Below are 19,236 nucleotides of genomic sequence, written 5' to 3' on the forward strand. Positions count from 1 at the left end.
AAGGAACTTTCTGTGGATTTATAACATATTGGAGGGTGTTCCAGTAAATATAAAAGCCCTGGAGCTGTGAATCAGGATCGGTAGACAGGCCTAGTGCCAGCATTACTCACGATAAATCTGCCAGTCTTATTGGAGCAGGCATACAAGCGTGGGGGATGTTCCATAGTTTTGCTTTCTAGCAGAACTGAAGTTTGGTAATCTTTCTTTCCACCCAGGGCATCCCAAAAAACAGCTGCAAAAAAGAGAAGAAAATAATACATGGTCTGATCTTTCTTAGTGTGCTGATGCTCATTCTAATTCTCTGTAGTGGTGGTTTATACAATTCCTTTAAAGGGGTGCAATATCCTCCAAGATAGTAGCTCATGTGTTACTGTACAGGTCATGGGAGATACACACCAACTGGTGTTAAATGTCCATTATTATCCCCTAAACTTAAATCATGTTTTAAACATGCTGTATGATTTCCTATAGGAAAGGGTGATTTTTCTGTTTAGAGATGGCATTGGAGGGTGCTTTTGTGAACTGTTTTGTTACACAGGATATTACTTCCTTGTACAAACTGGTTTGTAGTTTATTGATAAGATGAATTGAGCTATGCTGGAATGCTGAGTTTGATTACCCAGCGTATCATAAAGCTCATAAATAGTCAATAACTGTGGACTTTACAAGGAAATTAAGAGATTAATAAAGACCAAAAAATACAATTGTGCTAATAAATATAAATAAGATAAAGCTTAATTAAAAATAACATTAAAAATAACTACTTGAAAGTGGAAATACCAAATCTCCCACAAGAACGTGAAAGTTAAAAGTGAAAGTACATATGTATTTGCACTGGGAGATTTATATGTAAACTGCAGCAGGGGTGGGAACATTGACAAAAAAAATATATATATATATATTTGCATTTAGTAGATATTTGATTTAGTTCTGTCACAGCCTATGTCAAATATTGTCATAGATGGCATTGCCTAAAGACATTTGAACAAACCTGGTTCTTCTCCTTCCACAATCCTGTTTGCTTTGAAGTGCAGGACTTCAGTCAAGTAGTTTGCTCCTTTCTCCTCCTCTCCACTTGCCCCCTTGCCTACCCAGATATATCCAGTGTTTTTGAGTTTTAGAACATAGGCATCATTTGAGTTCAGAGATTTAGCATCCAAATCAACCTAGCAACAACAAAACGCACAAGCCTTTTACCAAAGAGTGAATAAGAAAAGCCCAGTTTGGACCTTTAGGGTTGATGAAGCCAGAAAAAACTGCCTGCTGCTGTTGTATGTTTTGGCTAAACTCGCATGTTTGAGTTCAGGTCTTGTAATTGAATCACATAGTGATGTTGTTAAACATGCTTTAAAGACATATTAAACATATGTGTCCAGTTCCACACACTTTTTAGCACTAATATGGAGTTATTTAACTTTAGAAACAAGCTGTTTATGTGATTCAACTCCAATGCAACATGCCTCAAGTATGCAGTTGTTCTTCATGAATTGTTACAGTGACGTTGAAGAGAAGTAAACAAAACAAATAAAAGCACCTTTTACCACGCCGTCTTTACCTCTGAAATTCGAGTGATGGTTTCTAGGTTTCTTCGCACTTGAAAAAGGCGAGTGGGGGGTGCAGGGGTCTGTCCCTCTTTTCTTGATGTTCCATTTTTGTAAACAATGAGAGGTTTGCCTTGGAACAAACTTAGCAAATGCGGTGGCTCCTTGCCTTGTGACACTCTGACCTTTAACAACAAATCAACAGAAAGCAATCCAATTAACTTTTTAGTTGAAGCCCTGGTTTCCAAGCAATGGCGATGAGGTTTACTCACTCTTTATTAGTGTGAATTACATGTGATGCAGTACGTATAAAAAAAGGAATTTTAAGGAGGATCATTTTAGAAAAACAAACATTAAAAGGGTACTACAATGTAATCTTTAAAAATACATATTTCTGGTTACACTGAACAATCCTTGCAGTCTGCTTCCAATCTAGTGTATGGTTAAAAGCAGGATTTTTGACGAATGCTTTCTCCAGGTGGTGCACTCTATTCCGTGCATCACAGTCATTGCCCATTTGTTATCGTTGCAGCTTAATCTATTCTAGAGACCTGGGTATTGGTGGCAACTATATAAGGCAATGCAAAATAATGTCTATAATTACCAGTGTACGTTATGAGTATACACATGCTGCAGGTGTCAGCATTGCAGCTTTATCAACCAGAGCGTGCTTTTCACAAAGGAGTTGAGAATGTGCATCTTCTATTCTATTTGCAGTAGAAATGTATTTGTTTTAGAATTGGTAAATATTCTGCTACAAACTCATGCAATATAGATAAGCTGTTCAAATAGAATACTGTGCATATAAAAAGGAGCATTATATTTCCTAAGAAAATGTTGTGGAACTTTATATCTTGCAATTCACACATCAGTTTAACAGATGACGGTGTTTATGTTCTTTTAAAACAACAGTGCATTTTGTGGTATTGAATCTTGGGAGTAACAGTGCTAGAAATAATTATGTATTTATATAATAGCATCATTACTTTGCTTTCGATCTGCTCTCAAAATAAAAGGCTGTCGATGTCAGAAAATAGTTTGAAACAGATTTACGGTATTTTTCAGTATTGTATTATTTGTCAAAAGAGATTTTCAAGGCAGCAAAAGGACTGGACACTTCCAAGTCAAGAAGATCCCAAGTTTAGGGTCCGCTCCATTTTCAAAATCCTACCTGCTTACATGGCACGGTTCGAAAGAGCAGACTTGTGATTTTTATTCGTGTATTTCTGCGATTGTAGCCTGGCCTGGCACTAGAAAACCGTTAACGCAAGTGTTTTGCAACGTTACTCCTGCACTCTATGACTATGAAAGATACCTTGGTGCAGTAAACAAACATTTTCAGACAAAATCTTTACAAAAAAAGAGAAATGGCGACATCGAAGGCACAAGGACCTACCACAGTCAATAGCTCCATCTTGCACCACATGATCAGGGTCCCTGGCATGAATAATTTAAATGTGATTTTTTTTTTCTTTTTGTTTTAATTTTGCAAATTTTTCAATTGTTCAATTTTTTGGTTGCTTTTGGTCCCTTTTGCATATATGACCATAATTCCTTTATTTATTATCTAATTTGTTCAAGACCTTTTTACATGTTCTCTACATGTTGAAGTTTCATTGTACACTGTCGGATTTGAGCTGGGTTTTAAATGGGGTGTGTTTTCTGTGTTTTTTGTTATCTGTACTGAACAGGGTGAGTCAGACTATTTTGCTTTTTTTTATGGAAGCCTAGTTTGTACACATTAATTTCATGTATGACATGTACCTTATAGTTAAAGAGTTATAGGCACAAATCTAACAACATTAAAAAACAGGCAGAAATAGCTTGAACCCTAAAAGGTTAAAATTAGATGAATGGTCAATGTGTTCGTCAATGGTGAAAACATTTTGTTTGTGTCTCTGGATGTCACAGAAATGTATGTGATGTCATTAATGTGGTTTCTGATGATGCATGCATGTTAATCACTCTCCTTTAAGTGTCCACAAATTTGTTTTGCTATAAGATTTACAAATATGTGGCCAGGAAAAATAGTTATTTCAGTGGCATGCAATACCAAAGTGAAGGACCAATACAATTCTTATAGCTGATTAATTATGAAATAAATAGTAGAACATTGACAGCTACTGGAGGGAATGTACAAGTGAAATGAACTCTTGAACATCGCTTGCCTTTCTGCTATTTTTCCAACCTTTATTAGGCACTGAAAAGAAATAAGCTTGCTTCAAGGATTCACAACACAGAATCCTACCTGAACTGCATGGCCACCAAGGGACCGATCAAGCTGAACTGTCATGAATGCTGACGCAGTGAGTTCATCTCTAGTTGCACTGGAACCTTGCCTGCGGAATGGATGTATGCTCAGAGTTAACACAGAAACAGACTTAATCTCTTAATTGAACACTATTACAGAAAATTAGAAGTACATCCTCAGGAAATGATATACCTGTAGAAACAGGTGTCTGTGATACCGTACATTTTACATCTACAGAATGTGGAATTAATACATCACAACATGACAAGTGGTTCCCAAGATAGTCTGGTATACCACAGAGTTTGTTTTGTGTAAATGAAGTTTAGTATATTTAGTATATTTTTGGGGATAATTCATCAGGGAGAGGGTTTAGAACCTCCCCGTGTAGGGGAAGTAGCGCAAGGCTGAACCAGTCCTCAGTTCTTTTAACAGTGTGTTTTGCATTTTTGTTTGTATATGTTGTCAAACACTTTGTGCAAGCTACAGCCCTACTGAAGGAACAACGTGACCCAGAGTGATACCATTGTTGGTAGCTCTGTGGTGGCGCCTAATATTGCAACAGCAATAAAACCTGGACACCTGTGCTGGCATGTCATCTGCAATGCCTCTGACTCTGACTCTCTCACAGGAATACCCATACCCTTTTACACATGGTAAATACAAACCAAGCTTTAGTGAAGCATAATGAAAACATGGCAAAGAAATATTACAATACAGCACGGTAAATCATTTGAGATGCAAAAATTATTGCACATACTACATCCTATATATATATATATATATATATATATATATATATATATATATAACAGTGGTGTAGTGCTATATTTAGAAGTGAGGGGCCACTGTTATTTACACCCCCGCTCTGAACCCTACCACACAGCCTGCAGTCCCCGTTTTCACATACACTCACCACAACCGCAGTTTATCACTAGTAGTTACAGTATTTGAAAGGACTAAGTGTACCAATTGATTACAAATTCAGACAATCGGTTATTGAGGTATTATTTATATTAAAAATAAATAAATAAACAAAAACATGTACATATTTTCACAACCAGTTTCATACACTAATACACACATGATTAAAACGCTGTCATTATTATTATTATTATTATTATTATTATTATTATTAATCCTATGCGTAACACTCCCCCACTCCCTCTTCTTCTATATTGAATGGTTTGGTCCAGAATCAGCTCGTCTCACTGTCCTATTGCAGTCACTTAACAGCGAATGAGACTGGGGTTTTGAAACAGAAGTGCATCCGTTTGCAAAAAAAGATGTGTAAGGCCACAGGTACCCTTTATTTGTTTGTTACGAATGAGTTGTATCTTTTAAATAAATGTTTAGCTTATATTATCTACGTAATGTCTTATATATGGGTCTAAAAATAAGAACTGTTCCAATTATTACATCTAATTGTAAAATGCTGACACTTAGCACAGCGTTAATACAGGTTGCCTTCACCTCTACATTATTCACAAAACTGTTCAATATTATACACGTGAAGAACGGAAGCGGTGCTCTCCCTGCCCAAGAGAAGTGGGGGGGCGGCGCTCCCCCGCGACCCCCCAGCACTACACCCCTGTATATATATATATATATATATATATATATATATATATATATATATATATATATAGATAGATAGATAGATAGATACATATAATTTGTTTGCTTTTGCTACAGTATTAAAGAGACGTGCTTGAACACTTATTTTAACCCTGATTGTGAACGATTTTTGCATAATATCCTTCCTGTTAAAATAACAATGTTGTTCTGGCTGATACTTGTACAGTACATAACCTTTTAGCAGGGATGGTAATAAGACTCCTATTGCATAGCAATTTCACCTATTCCAGGTTTTTCTATGAACTTAATTAGCCAGTGTATAGGTATCAAGCTCAGTTGTGTCTTATTAGACCAGGAATGGATCAAACTACTATGCAATGGGAGTCTTATCATATCCCCGTTTTAGTCATCTTTCATTTTTAAATAGTATGTTTAACATTTATTGACTTTATAAACATCTTATATGTTCTCCTATACCTCACACTAATGGTCTATTAAAGTTGACTTAATTAAAAAAAAGTATTTAAAAAGGAATGCTCTACCTTTTGTAAATATATATATAAATATAAATATATTTGTGATGATGCAGTCATCTTATGGCAGCTACATTTTTCCATTCTGCCTCTGGCAGCATTTTTGTTGTTCGGTGGTAATAGTTCCAGATGTTCAAACTACAGTAAGCTGCTCCAAGCTATTTAGATATTTTATAGTCACAAATAAGCTTAGAAACTCAACCCTTTTAAAAATCACAGTTTTAGTCTTCAGGTTTAAAACAGAAGTACATGTAAAAACAATCTCTGTAGTCCTTTAAATCACATGCAGTACATTACATTAAAAACAGGAGCTTAAAGAAGTAAACCTACCAGGTGTAGATGATCTGGCCATTTTTATAAGTATACAGGATGATGTAGCAATCCCCTCCATAGAACTGGCCATATGTACTTGGGTCAACAGGGGTCCTACCAGTGCTTTCAACACGCCATATCTATACATAGAAATATAAAGATATTCAATGATGTCACTGTTAGTACTAGAGGAACATGTTTATTGGCTACTGTTCCATGAGAAACAGTCTGGGAGTATAAGAGTAAGACTCAGTCACATAAAGAAGAACATTCTATTATAGTGACACCAAAAGGTGTTTGTACAGCTTCTGGGCAAGACTTAAATACACTGTGCTTGATTAGATAAGCTTACTAAGGATATGCCAAAAACAAACTACACAATAAAATGAAAATGAATATGGTCTTTCCTTCAAAAACTAACAAAGGTACTGATATTTGAGTAGACTGTGTGTGTGCGTTTTTTGTGTGTGTGGTTATGTCTGCGGGTTTCTCTGTCAAAAACAGTTTAAAGTATATGTGAAATTATATACAGTATGTATGGTGTGAATACTTCTTTTAGTGCCACTACATCACAATGTATTACCACAACCACACAGTATAGCCATTAAAAAACACCTTTATTCCTACATGTCAAAAACATCCATACAATATGCTAACAGATGACAGATTGGTGGAAAGTCTTTTGTTGTGTAAAATCTGCTATATATTATTTATATATAGTAAAAAGCAAAATACAAATTGCTTAAGGCTTATTCTACTGTACATCTCCAAAAATAAAAAATAAATACAGAATTTTTTTTTTTATAATGTAGTCGTTGCCATTTTTTTTTATTATTATTATTTTCTCCCAATTTGGAATGGCCAATTATTTTTAGGCTCAGCTCACCGCTACCACCCCTGCGCTGACTCGGGAGGGCGAAGACAAACACACGCTGTCCTCCAAAGCGTGTGCCGTCAGCCGACCATTTTTTTTCACACTGCGGACTCACCATGCAGCCACCCAACACCTACAGCGTTGGAGGACAACGCAGCTCTCGGGCAGTTTACAGACAAGCCCACAGCGCCCGGCGTGGTGAGCTGAGGACACCCTGGCCGACCTAACCCTCCCTCCCCCCGGACGGCACTCGGGCAATTGAGCGCCACCCGGTGGAAGCGCCCGTCCTCGGTCGGCAAAGGAATAGCCGGAACTTGAACTTGCGACGTCCAGACTATAGGGCACATCCTGCACTCCACATGGAGCGCCTTTACTGGATGCGCCACTCGGGAGCCCATAAATACAGAATGTTGTAATCAACATATATACTGTACTGATCTGTATCACCCTAGATGCTACAAGTGCCAAATGTAAGCCAAGCCTTTAAATTCTACCCGATTTCCCTGTAGTCTGGTGAAATAATCCAGATTGGAGAAACATCGTTAGAAATTATTCTTCGTACTTGGTACTAGGACTCCATTTGTGCTATTATTGTTGCTAAGATTATATATATATATATATATATATATATATATATATATATATATATATATATATATACTTTTTTTTTTTTAAATGAGCTTTTTTACTGGTCTGTCACAACGCTGAGCTTCAACATTGAAATGTTTTGGAATACCTGGCTGCTGAGATTGTGAAGAAACTTTAGTACCTCTGTTTTTCCTGTGCCGTTGTCCACCATATTGTATTGTGCTGCCATGTGACGGGATTGGTGCAGTTTGGAGGCATCAAATTGCACCTGTTCGATTTTTGCAATCCTTTCTGTGACAAACACCTTGCCAAAGCCTTCACTCTGATTCTTCTCCTTCCAGTCCTTGAAAAACTGTTTGAAGATTGGAGTCTCACCACCTTCTGGAAGAACTTGGACCTAGAGTTAAACCCAGAACATTATTAGGCCAGCCTCACTGCTGTGATCATTATTGATGGTCTAGATTTTGATTAGTACTTTACTGTGTAACTAAGCATTTGTTACTGAAGTGTTAAGCCTAAAACAGACAGGCGCGGCGCAGCATGCAAGGTATTTTGCTGCCTGGATCGCTACCATTGCTTTAATATGGTGTTGGACAGATCAGCACAAGATGATACCACTAGTCCCATTGTGATGCTGAGCAGTACTGCTCAAATCAAATCCAGAGCGATTTTTTCTGGTTGCCGCACGGTACCATCAGTGGATTAACCAATCACAGCCATGTGGTTACAACACTTTATGAAAAACTGTTTTTTTTTTCTTCATAGAATCTGATAGCTGAGACTACATTGAGTTTCGACTGAAGGTTCAAATTGTGACCAAGTGGTTTTAATGGACAATAAAATCACCTGGGTATTCGGGGGGTATCCCATCTGTTTAAGAAATCCTTCAGCTGTTTTCATTGCTGTCTTTCTCTCATCAGGGTTAGCGTTTTTACCTACACACATGAACCAAATAAATAATCAATTAATCAACCAGAAAAGAATATAGTTATTTAAAGATGTTAAGATACTGTGAAATAACATCTCATTTCCATGGATCCCGTGTGCCTGTTTACAGGAGGTTAGAAAATTAAAGACTTGTTCAGGAATTAGCCAGGAATTAATTTAGCCCATCTAGAAATGATACCTGCATTGGAAATTAGCAAGTGCATCAGGGTTGCACCAGGATTAGGGTTTAATCACTCTTTCAAATGATGGCTCCATTAACAGTCCTGAACAAGGGTCACAAGGATCTGTGGATCCCCCTATTGTGCCACTGACACAGACATTCATAATGTTTGCAGTCGTGTTCAGGACCCTCAAGCACCTGAACCTTTGTCGCATACTATTAATAAGTAACATATCTAAAAACTGTCTTAATGTCATTCTACCTTTATTATTTTGTCAACCCCTTCCTGGTTATAGACTACAGCAATTTCCCATGTGGGAATATCCCATCTTGGCCCTGATAGGATTTGTGAACAGTGTATATTTGGGAATTATCATGACGTAATGAACTGTCATTTTCTCTGCTTATGTTGACTGGACACCAGATAATAGTTATTAATTCCTTAAAATCAATTATTATGGCAGAGATCAAGATAAAACTTACCCACACAGACCCATTTTATTTATTTTTTTCCCTGGGTATCTATAAGTCATATTAAAAAGGAACAGTACTTCCTCAGGTGGGAAAGCTTTTGTGTTTGGCAAGAAGGGTTTAGAGATAAAGCCCTACCTTTCCATACAAATATCCTCCTGTTTGTTCCATTGTCCAGGATAAAACATTCTTCAGAAAGAAGCAGGCTTTGGTTAAAGGGGTTTTCTTCTGATACTAGCGTCACCTGCATTGTTCCACTTTCATCAGAAACCTAAAATGGAAATATTACAGATAATTAAACAAAAAAGCAAAACTACAGGTTATCATACTAGATTACATTTCAAATGCAACATTAAACCTATCCCTATTCTAAACACTTGGGCCAAAAGGGCCCAACGTAAATATAAACTGCATTTTATTTACATACTCAGGGCTGCATCTACTTTAAGTAGACACAGCCCTGACAAACTACAGAATGAGAGAAGAAAGGCTATGAGTGTTCTTTAGTAACATTTGATGGGCCATGCACTTTCTATTCATAATTTAAGTACATAAAGCTATAAATCACATTTAATTACTGGTTTTTCTTTTTTTTTAATCATGCTTTTTGTATTCCAAATGGTTATGGCGCTTTAGTACTGAGACTTATATATATTTTTTTTTTCAGAAGTCATGTTACTATTGAAAGTACATTTGTCTATAGAGTGAATTGCATTATATTGATGAATATGCGTACCATGTACAGTTTTGCCAGTTTCCTGTTGGAGATATCTGCCACTTCATCATCATTGTCATCCCCTACTGGAAGTACTGGTTTTCGACCCAACACCTACAAAAGAGAGTCACTTTGTTACACTGAGGGTTTTTTTTTCATATCAGTTCTAAAAAGATTTGATACCTTAGCTAAGTTTAATTTTATTATTTTGTTTTCAAGCTGCTTTGAAGCCTATTTATGGGATTTGGTGCACACAGCTGCAATGCTCCATATGGCATATTAAGGCAATGATTAGAAGAATAACCATTATGTATTTTAACTGAGTAACTCTCAGTAAGTCCCAATGGCAAGGGGTAGCCCCTTTTCTAATTATGAACCATCAAACATGTATTAAATTATTACATTCAGTAAGAATTAGAAACACATATAGACTTTGGAGACACTGAACACAATTATCAAATGTTGTATGTATTTTAATAGTAAAGATATTTCTTTAATTCTCTGATATACTAGTAACCAAATTGAAAACATGTGACCCAGATTAAAATATCACATAACACAGGAAATTGGGTATCAATAGCACTTGCCTTGAGTGAAACAAGTTAGGCCTTGTGGTAAAATTTTTGGCTTTCTCATCTACGATTTTATCAATAACATTTTATGTGTTTAGTACACGTAAGCAAACAGGTCGCACAAACAACATTATGTTATACAGTAAATGTATTGATTGGATACAAAAGTGCACTTAAGTTCAAACAAGATACCAATAGGATTTCTAACTTTATTGTGTATGTGTATTTTTGACCCAATAGTTCTGTCAATTACCAAGTTACTCATTCTGCTTTTCTGTTTGAAATAGTCAATGGCCAAACTATAAGAGGATATTAGCTGTAGAGCATCTGGGAAACAAATAACAATTGAAAACCGCACTATGCAAATGTTTCCTCAAGGATATCATATACTGTATAATCCTAACCCTTGAATCTCTTCTTTACTTGAATGACAAAAATGAATTATGCAAATAGTATTGTGTGCTTACATGACAGGAAGGTTCACAGTACAGACACTATATTTATTTTAAATATTATTTTAATAATTATAAATTCCTGTGAAAAACCCTAAGGCATATTTTCCCTAATGTGTAAACCTATAACTTACAACAACACATGAAACCACATTTTCAAGTTACAGTAATTCAAAAGCTTGATCTAAAAGAAGCACAGTAGTTCTCTGAATTCAGTAGTTTAAATTCTGTATAACATACTTGATTTCCATATATTGTATTTACTTGGTAAATAAACAAGATACTCCATGAATGGTCATGGAATTCTGTGGTTATTTTACTCATGTCTGTTTGTTGACCTTTCCTCAGTACTTTCCCGCCTTTACCCTCTTGTCAAGTTTACACATGGATGTTATAAAGCTTCAAATAAATAACTCAGAAGTTGAAATTACTGTAAAAGTTCCTACAAGTGCCTTAGTTTTTTCTTGCCATTTCTGTAACATAGCAGTTATTTTTTTTCAACAGACTACAAATGCAATACTGAGGTACATTCCTAGTGATTATGTGCCTTGTCTCTTACTGCTGAGCGGCACATTGCTTTCCTTTGTTAGTCTTTATTTGAAATATAGGGAATGTCACTTGTTACTGGGTACTGAGATGGGTAATGCAAGTCAAATTTGCAATTTAAAAAAAATTGTAGAGCCAAACTGTTTCAAAAACAGGGATTGAAGTAAACAACATCTGCAGTGCTGAGGAAGAAGTTATCGATTTAAGATGTGGATGAAGGCCTAGTTTATTCCCCATCTCTGTTTACCTTTTTCATTTCTCCAGGTTCACTTCCTTCTTCCACAACAATCAGCTGAGCTCTTCCGTTTCTCTCATTGTCTCGAATACCAGCTGCCACCTGAGCGGCCTTCAGGCGCTCAAACTTGTTGCACATTGAGCCACACCACTGATAAACAACCTAGATAAACAGAAAGCAAAATGGAGGTTTAGGCCCTTTTCCACATTTAATGGGATTACAAATAACGCAGTTGCAATTCTAAAACACATTTTTCTAACAATACATTTCAATAGAATATTGATTAACGCTTTTTTGAAAAAAAACAAATGTTTAAGCTCATATTGTGTGAGTGTTAGGCATCTCTAATTATCCCCCACTGGAAATGAAATAAGTTATTGAGATTATGAAATCCTGGGGATATATGGTGTCTGTCCCTTCATTCATCCATCTGTATTTTTCATATGGAGAATCAAATCTTATTGTATTAGAAATAAACATGCAATTGCTTATTCTACACTATTCTGTACATGCTGTTGATATAGCTCACAGTCATCAACCTTTTCATCATAGTGACAGCTCTAATTTTGAATTTACAACCATGGCAGGCATTTATGTTAATGACATAGTGGTCGTATAAGTACCATGCACTATGATCGAGAGAACTGCAAGATAACTGCAAATATGACGATACAAATGATAATATGTACAGGAAAACTGAAAAATACGTAATGACTGGTTGATTTCTCATATGAAATGTATCATATTTTAAGTGCATTTCCCAAAGCACTGTTGCAGAACAGTATAAAGGTCATATTCATATACATTCACTATTGCCACAAGCTGAACCAAGTTGTTCCTGGTTCCTGTTACACGTAATCAATAATTTCTTCTGTTTCAGCAATTGTTGCTAATCATTACACATAACCCCCCTTAAAAAAACAAAACGTTTAGATTTTGTTGATCTTCTTACTTGCCATTTTAAAACAAAAAATACCATTCACTATTTATGATCAAAGTGTAATTTCCGCCAGTTATTAAAGGGAGTAAAATGTGAAGGTTAATTCAGCAAATATTGGTGTGTGGTCCTGATAGGGTAATATAAATTTTTGATTAATACTAAGGTGATGCAGAGATCAGATTTATTTAATCTTTAAATAACCCTTTTTCAACAAAAACTAAATCTGTCCCCTGAACAAGGAAACATTCATAATTGTTTTAAAGCTATTGTTGGGTGGACCTTATCCATTCCTAACAACTCAGTATTTTTGAAATCTAAACAATAGTTAAGTATAATCAAATAAGGTACTCAAAAAACTGTGTAAAAAGCCAGAACATGATTTGGCTATTTATGTCAGATACCTCTTACCACAGAACTAAAGAAAACAATTGTAAACCTGATATACCGTTGTGTTTAAACAAAGGTACAAAGATGTCTGCCCTCTTTCCAAAATTAAAATGCCTCACAGATACAAACCATATGTGAAAATCCAAAACCACGCACAGCATTCCAGAGTTTCTAATATTAAAATATTGACACGATAGGCCATATTGCGGCACTGCATAAACCATTTTAAAGAAGGTGTATACTGTTTTGCTCCATGAAAAACTACCAGCCTCTGTGGGTCCTATTAACAGCTTTAATTTAATTAATTGTTTTTTAAAAAGTCTGTTTTATGAATTAAATAAAGTTAGATTTGTATTAAACAGTTCTAGAACGTTGTTCAATAAGACAGCACTAGAACCATTTCGTGGATAGCACTTTATTTCATTAAACAGACTTTGATAAACATTCTTTAAATCAATGTTTTTCAATCTTTAATGGTTAGAACATAAGAACATAAGAACATAAGAAAGTTTACAAACGAGAGGAGGCCATTCAGCCCATCTTGCTCGTTTGGTTGTTAGTAGCTTATTGATCCCAGAATCTCATCAAGCAGCTTCTTGAAGGATCCCAGGGTGTCAGCTTCAACAACATTACGGTTCAGGGCCTTGCATTAAGCCTTCGGATTCCCATCTAACGAATCCATAAAAAATGCCGTATTCTTGCACTCGCCTCTTTGGCAGACCTAGGGAACTTTGTTTTGACAGGTGGCAGGGTAAGACTATTTCTGTATGTGCTGAGGCCCAGTGGTCCCTTGCCCCTCATTTGAGAACACCTGATTTAAATAACTGATAAGTTAGAGCTTTGTGGGCCCACTGTATCACAATATAAGTTAAAAGTCAATATTTTCTTGACAATAATAGCAAACATCAAAAATATAAAGGACGTGATTTTAATGTGCTCTGGTTCTTCTGTATCAGCATTCTAGATAACTGGTAACTTTAGGGACCCGGTGTTGTATTTGTTTTTGTGGAAGGGTGGTGGGCAATTCACTGACACACAGGAGACAAAACTATAGTCGAAACGCCGCTCCGGCGCACTGATTCATTTTGGCCTGCAGAGGGCCCTGTTGTCCGTGGCCTGAATACCAGCAACGGTAGTCAGGACCACAGAGTTATCAAATCAGGTATACAGTCCGGTTGATGCCGGCGCACTCGCAGGTGCTCAAAATAATAATGAAAACAAAAGGCGAAATGAAAAGGGAAAATAAAACACAGTAATAAAACTACAAAATAAAGTTGCTGCTTACGCAGTGCCCCCACTGCCGCTAAGCCGGTCAGCTCGGGATCTCAGTCCTACGCTGTTATGCACTATACACTGCAGTGGCAAGGGTTCCCCTTCTATTTCTACACGTTCCCTCGGATACGTAACAATTTATTTTGTAGATTATTTTGTTTCACTAGGCTGACTGTCTTCCTCAGCCGTGCTTGCCTATTTTGGTCGCTCGCTCCACCACTGGTGTTCCTGCCTGGTCTATGTTTACACTGGCCTTCTCGGCCAGCATCTCTGTGTATTCCCAAATCACAGCCACCCGAATGCATAACCAAGCGTAGTACTTATGGGCCGAGCAATCCCCCAAGGCCCGCCTCTCAGCCACTCAGAGAGAGGGAAAGCCAACACACCCACTTCCCCACCTCTCCGTGTCACTGCCATGACTGACAGGCGGATCTACGAGGCTGCTGCCCCCTTCCTGCAGTACCACGCATGCGCCAGACAATCAGCACAGATCTCCCCTCCCCCTCCCCCTCCCTGTTACAGTTTTACATTTATTACTATGTGTAAGTCAAGGTTAACAAACGATTACATACACTGACTTTCCTGGGAAAGGGATTAACAGTAGCAGAACTAATGCTGTACAATGACTGACACTGAAGATTGTTTATGGCCAAACTCATTTTTAATTGATGATAGTAGGGCATAGCTCGTTATAACCTCAATTGCAATAAAAGTTATGAGTCAATGGGTACTGTCTTTTATTAAGGATATATTTGCAATCTATAGAAACTCATTTGAATTACAGGACAAATAAGGACTAAAGAATTATTGCTTTTTTTATTCCATAAGTCAGCAATATTTTCATTAAACTTACTTGGGCCATATTCATAAAGTATTTAGCACTGTATTAAGTTGACACCCTTTTTCAGTAAAAGGGAAAACAAACTTCTTGATACAACTAATATGCATTTAGGAGTTCTCATATTAACTTATTATTCTAGCAATGTTTTGTTTTCTTGTAAAAATAAAAAAGGTCAATACTTAATGAACATGGCCCAATATTTCCTAATACTGTAGTTAGCGGACTTATCAAAGCAATACCTTTTTCAGGTAATTTTTACTGTCTGAGAGAAATTAACAAAACTAGAAGCAAATAGTTAAATTATACAAGTCAAGGTCTCTTAAGCACTTTTTCTCATTTAGTAACATTACCATGGAAACTTCTCCTTTTAAAATAAATAAATAGAAATAATGCTTTAAAAATATGGTCCATACATTTTTTTGTTTTGTCTTTTAGCATTTTATGTATACTTAATTAACACACTTTATTTTAACTTTATTGTAGAAATAGTTGAAACTACTTTTTTCCACCATTGTTATGGAGGTAATAAAGGTTAAAATAGGTATGCTATTTGTAGAAACAGGAAAACGTGGTTAAATGTATGAACCAGAGGTATCTCTTTCACAAGTGGTGCGTGATAAATTAATATCAATTTAAGAGTTGTAGGAGATTACTGGTTCCTTCCTTTTGTTAAAGAACTGTATTTGAAAACATGTTTTAATGAAGGAAAGACACCTTCTAAATACAGGAGAGAGAAGTGTGAAGTTCCAGTAAAAACAACTAAAAACAACAATATATAAAATCAAAAAGCTAAATTATAAAAATAGGTCTTAAGCCTAGATTTAAAAGTAGCTACTGTAGGTGAACCTCTGACATGGTCAGGGAGAGTTCCACAGCTGCGGAGCACGAACACAAAAAGCAACCTCTCCTTTCCTCCTGAGCCTCACCCTCGGAATACAGAGGAGGCCATTATTAGTCGACCTCAATGCACGCCGAGGCTGATGAAGAGACAACAACTCTGAGAGGTAATCTGGTGCCATTCCATTTAGTGCTTTAAATGTAAGCAATAGAATTTTAAAATCAATTCGATATTTCACTGGAAGCCAGTGCAGAGAAGCAAGTACAGGAGTTATATGTGCTCTCCTTTTGGTTTTGGTAAGGACCCTTGCAGCTGCATTTTGCACAAGCTGCAGCCTTAATAAAGCTTGGCTAGTAAGTCCAGAAAAAAGAGCATTACAGTAGTCCAGTCTACATGAAATAAAAGCATGGATTACTTTTTCAGCATCAGATAAAGACAGAAATGATCTAATTTTGGCAATGTTTCTTAGATGATAAAAACATACTTTTGTAATCATTTTAATATGCGACTCAAAACTTAAAGTAGAATAAAAAATAACACCCAAATTTCTCACCTCAGACTTCAAATTAGGAGTTAAATCCCCCAAATGTATTTTTGATAAATCAATTTGTTGCTGAGAGCCTACTATCAACACTTCTGTCTTATCAGAGTTTAATTGCAGAAAATTTAAGGACATCCAAGTTTTTATGTCAGTGATACACTCAAATAAGGCTGATGTTGTGCTAATGTCACCAGGTTTCAGAGATGTATAACTGTGTATCATCAGCATAGCAGTGGAAATTTACAGCATGTTTATGAATAATCTGGCCTAGAGGTAACATGTATAAAGAGAATAATATCGGACCAAGAATCAAACCTTGAGGGACACCACAGGTAATATTTGCTAAACCCGACACAAACTCCCCCAGTGAAACAAAGAACTGTCTGTTAGTAAGGTAGGATCTAAACCAGTTTAGTACTTTACCATCTAGGCCCACCCATCCCTTAAGACGATCAATTAAGATGGAATGATCCACAGTATCAAACGCAGCACTAAGGTCCAAAAGAATAAGAATGGATATAGCATTTGAATCTGCACTCATTAATAAGTCATTTGTTACTCTTACCAGGGCAGTTTCTGTACTGTGATTTGAACGAAACCCAGACTGAAACTTTTCAAACATATTATTAGTAATCAGGAAGCCATTAAGTTGTTTAAGCACTACCTTTTCAAGAACTTTTGCTAGAAAAGGGAGATTTGAAATGGGTCTGAAGTTACTCAGAAGTGAACTGTCTAAGTTGGGTTTTTTAAGTAGGGGCTTAACTAGGGCAATTTTGAAAGAAGCCGGAACTATTCAATTTTCCAGCGAACTATTCATAATGGCAAGAATATCATTACACAAGTAACTAAGGACATCCTTCAGAAACCTTGTTGGAATGGGATCTAACATACAAGTTGTGGATTTCATGTGCATGACAATCATGTTTAGTTCCTGTGCAGTAATACAAGAAAATGATTCCATCACTGTTTTCCCCAGTCTATCTGAAATAATTAAATTAGAACCATAAGATGGAATTTGTTCCCTAATAGTCTTTATTTTATTTTCAAAGTAGTTGAGAACTTCTTCACACTTGGACGAGGACACTTCTCTGTTGCAGATGGGTGAGAATGAAGGATTTATCAATTTATCTATTGTTGAGAAAAGCACCCTGGAGTTATTTTTATTTTCCTCAATCAATTTGGAGAAATATGCACATCTTGCAGATCTTATAGCTTCATTGTACCTTGATAAATAATCTTTCATAATATCAAAATATTATTATTATTATTATTATTATTATTATTATTATTATTATTATTGTTATCATTATTGTTATTTATTTATAAATATGATGCCGAAGCCTTGTTTTGTTATTGTTTTATAAATGTGATGGCGAAGCTGTATGTTTTGTTTATTTTCATTTAAATGTGTTCTGGCAGAGGCGAGGTCGTCAGCTCGTCCTCTGCCAGCTGTATTTAAAAAAAAACTTGTGCAGATTGTGGCCGAGGGGTAATGAGATAATTGATAGTTAACCCCTCGGCCATAGTAAATAAAAGCCTGCAGCTCTCTGCGCTCAGGGTGGGTGTTCGAGAGGAGGAACAGGTGCGAGAGAGGAGTTTAAAAGTAAAATTAAAATATATACGGGATCAGTGAAAGCAATTTGCTCATCCTGATCTGGGTTTTATGTTGGTGATTTGTTTTTGTTTATCTTTTTATTTTGCTCTGGGAGCAGTGTTTTTTTGTTCAAATATTTTATTTATTTTTGTTTGGTATAAATAAACAGCGCTGCAGCGTCTTTTTGCTCTGCAGTACTTGTTTGTTTTCCTTCCTGCTTCTGGCCTGACATCACCACATCAGCCATCCTGTCACAGTACCGTATTAATATTTTAATCAACTGTATGAACATGGCCTGAGAAGGATAGTTATTACAACTATGTGGCAACTCTAACATATGAAAAATATCTCATGAGGCTACTTTTATATAGGATCCCAGACCTCTTGTAAATAAATATTTACCATCACATCACAACAGCAAAATAACACTTTTAAATGTCCAATGCAGTTTACTTGTTATTTTAAGCTTTGTGAGTAGCAGACAGGGGGTGCACATATTCAGTTGGAGAACTGTACACGTCTATTTTGCTTGTCAAAAGGTAACACTGGTGCAAGTTTCTACAAATGCATTTTGGGTGCTACTAGTTTGAAATAAATTCCACTTAACATATTACTAAAGACTTACAATAAACAAGTTTACAAGAATAGCGAAACATTCAGCCAGAAAGGAGACAATGCAAATTCAAAGAAAGGAAATGTTCATAAGCAGGATATGTTTTTAGTAATAGAGAAATGAAGTTGTCCTTTCGTGACAACTGGACAGGAAAGCTGTATCTGTGGGGAATCTACTGTTCCAGTAAACTTTGTTCTTTAGTTTTGTTTTTGGAGTGTTTGTGTAAACTTGTGAATTACATTTAAAAAGCAAATCATAACAAGTTTTAACCCACAAATTCTATCCTTGTTTTATAGTTATTTTTATTATATGCCCTTTATGGTTGACTTGGTCAACATTCACAATAAACATGTAATAACATGTATACCATTATTAATGAGGAATTGGAATAAGTTTGATCAAACTAACAAACAAAAAAAAAACATTTAAAGGCATGC

At 36.1% G+C, this 19,236-nt stretch overlaps 1 protein-coding gene across 2 annotated transcripts in view; it reads right to left on the reverse strand.

The window, feature by feature from the left end:
* LOC117435549 (scinderin) overlaps positions 1 to 19,236 on the reverse strand; it is a 45,646-nt gene that overhangs the window by 12,137 nt on the left and 14,273 nt on the right. For both annotated transcript variants that reach the window (XR_009311536.1, XM_034058827.3), the window contains exons 4-13: positions 11,786 to 11,935; positions 9,990 to 10,082; positions 9,392 to 9,524; positions 8,521 to 8,609; positions 7,856 to 8,071; positions 6,231 to 6,352; positions 3,790 to 3,880; positions 1,556 to 1,726; positions 992 to 1,166; positions 111 to 232 (exon numbers count right to left, since the gene is read on the reverse strand). Coding sequence is in view for 1 of the 2 variants with exons in the window: in XM_034058827.3 (XP_033914718.1) it covers positions 111 to 232; positions 992 to 1,166; positions 1,556 to 1,726; positions 3,790 to 3,880; positions 6,231 to 6,352; positions 7,856 to 8,071; positions 8,521 to 8,609; positions 9,392 to 9,524; positions 9,990 to 10,082; positions 11,786 to 11,935 (1,362 nt within the window). In the remaining variant the exon portion in view is untranslated. The remainder of the gene's footprint in view (positions 1 to 110; positions 233 to 991; positions 1,167 to 1,555; positions 1,727 to 3,789; positions 3,881 to 6,230; positions 6,353 to 7,855; positions 8,072 to 8,520; positions 8,610 to 9,391; positions 9,525 to 9,989; positions 10,083 to 11,785; positions 11,936 to 19,236) is intronic.

This window comes from Acipenser ruthenus, chromosome 3, assembly GCF_902713425.1.
Source record: "Acipenser ruthenus chromosome 3, fAciRut3.2 maternal haplotype, whole genome shotgun sequence".
Lineage (NCBI taxonomy): Eukaryota > Metazoa > Chordata > Actinopteri > Acipenseriformes > Acipenseridae > Acipenser > Acipenser ruthenus.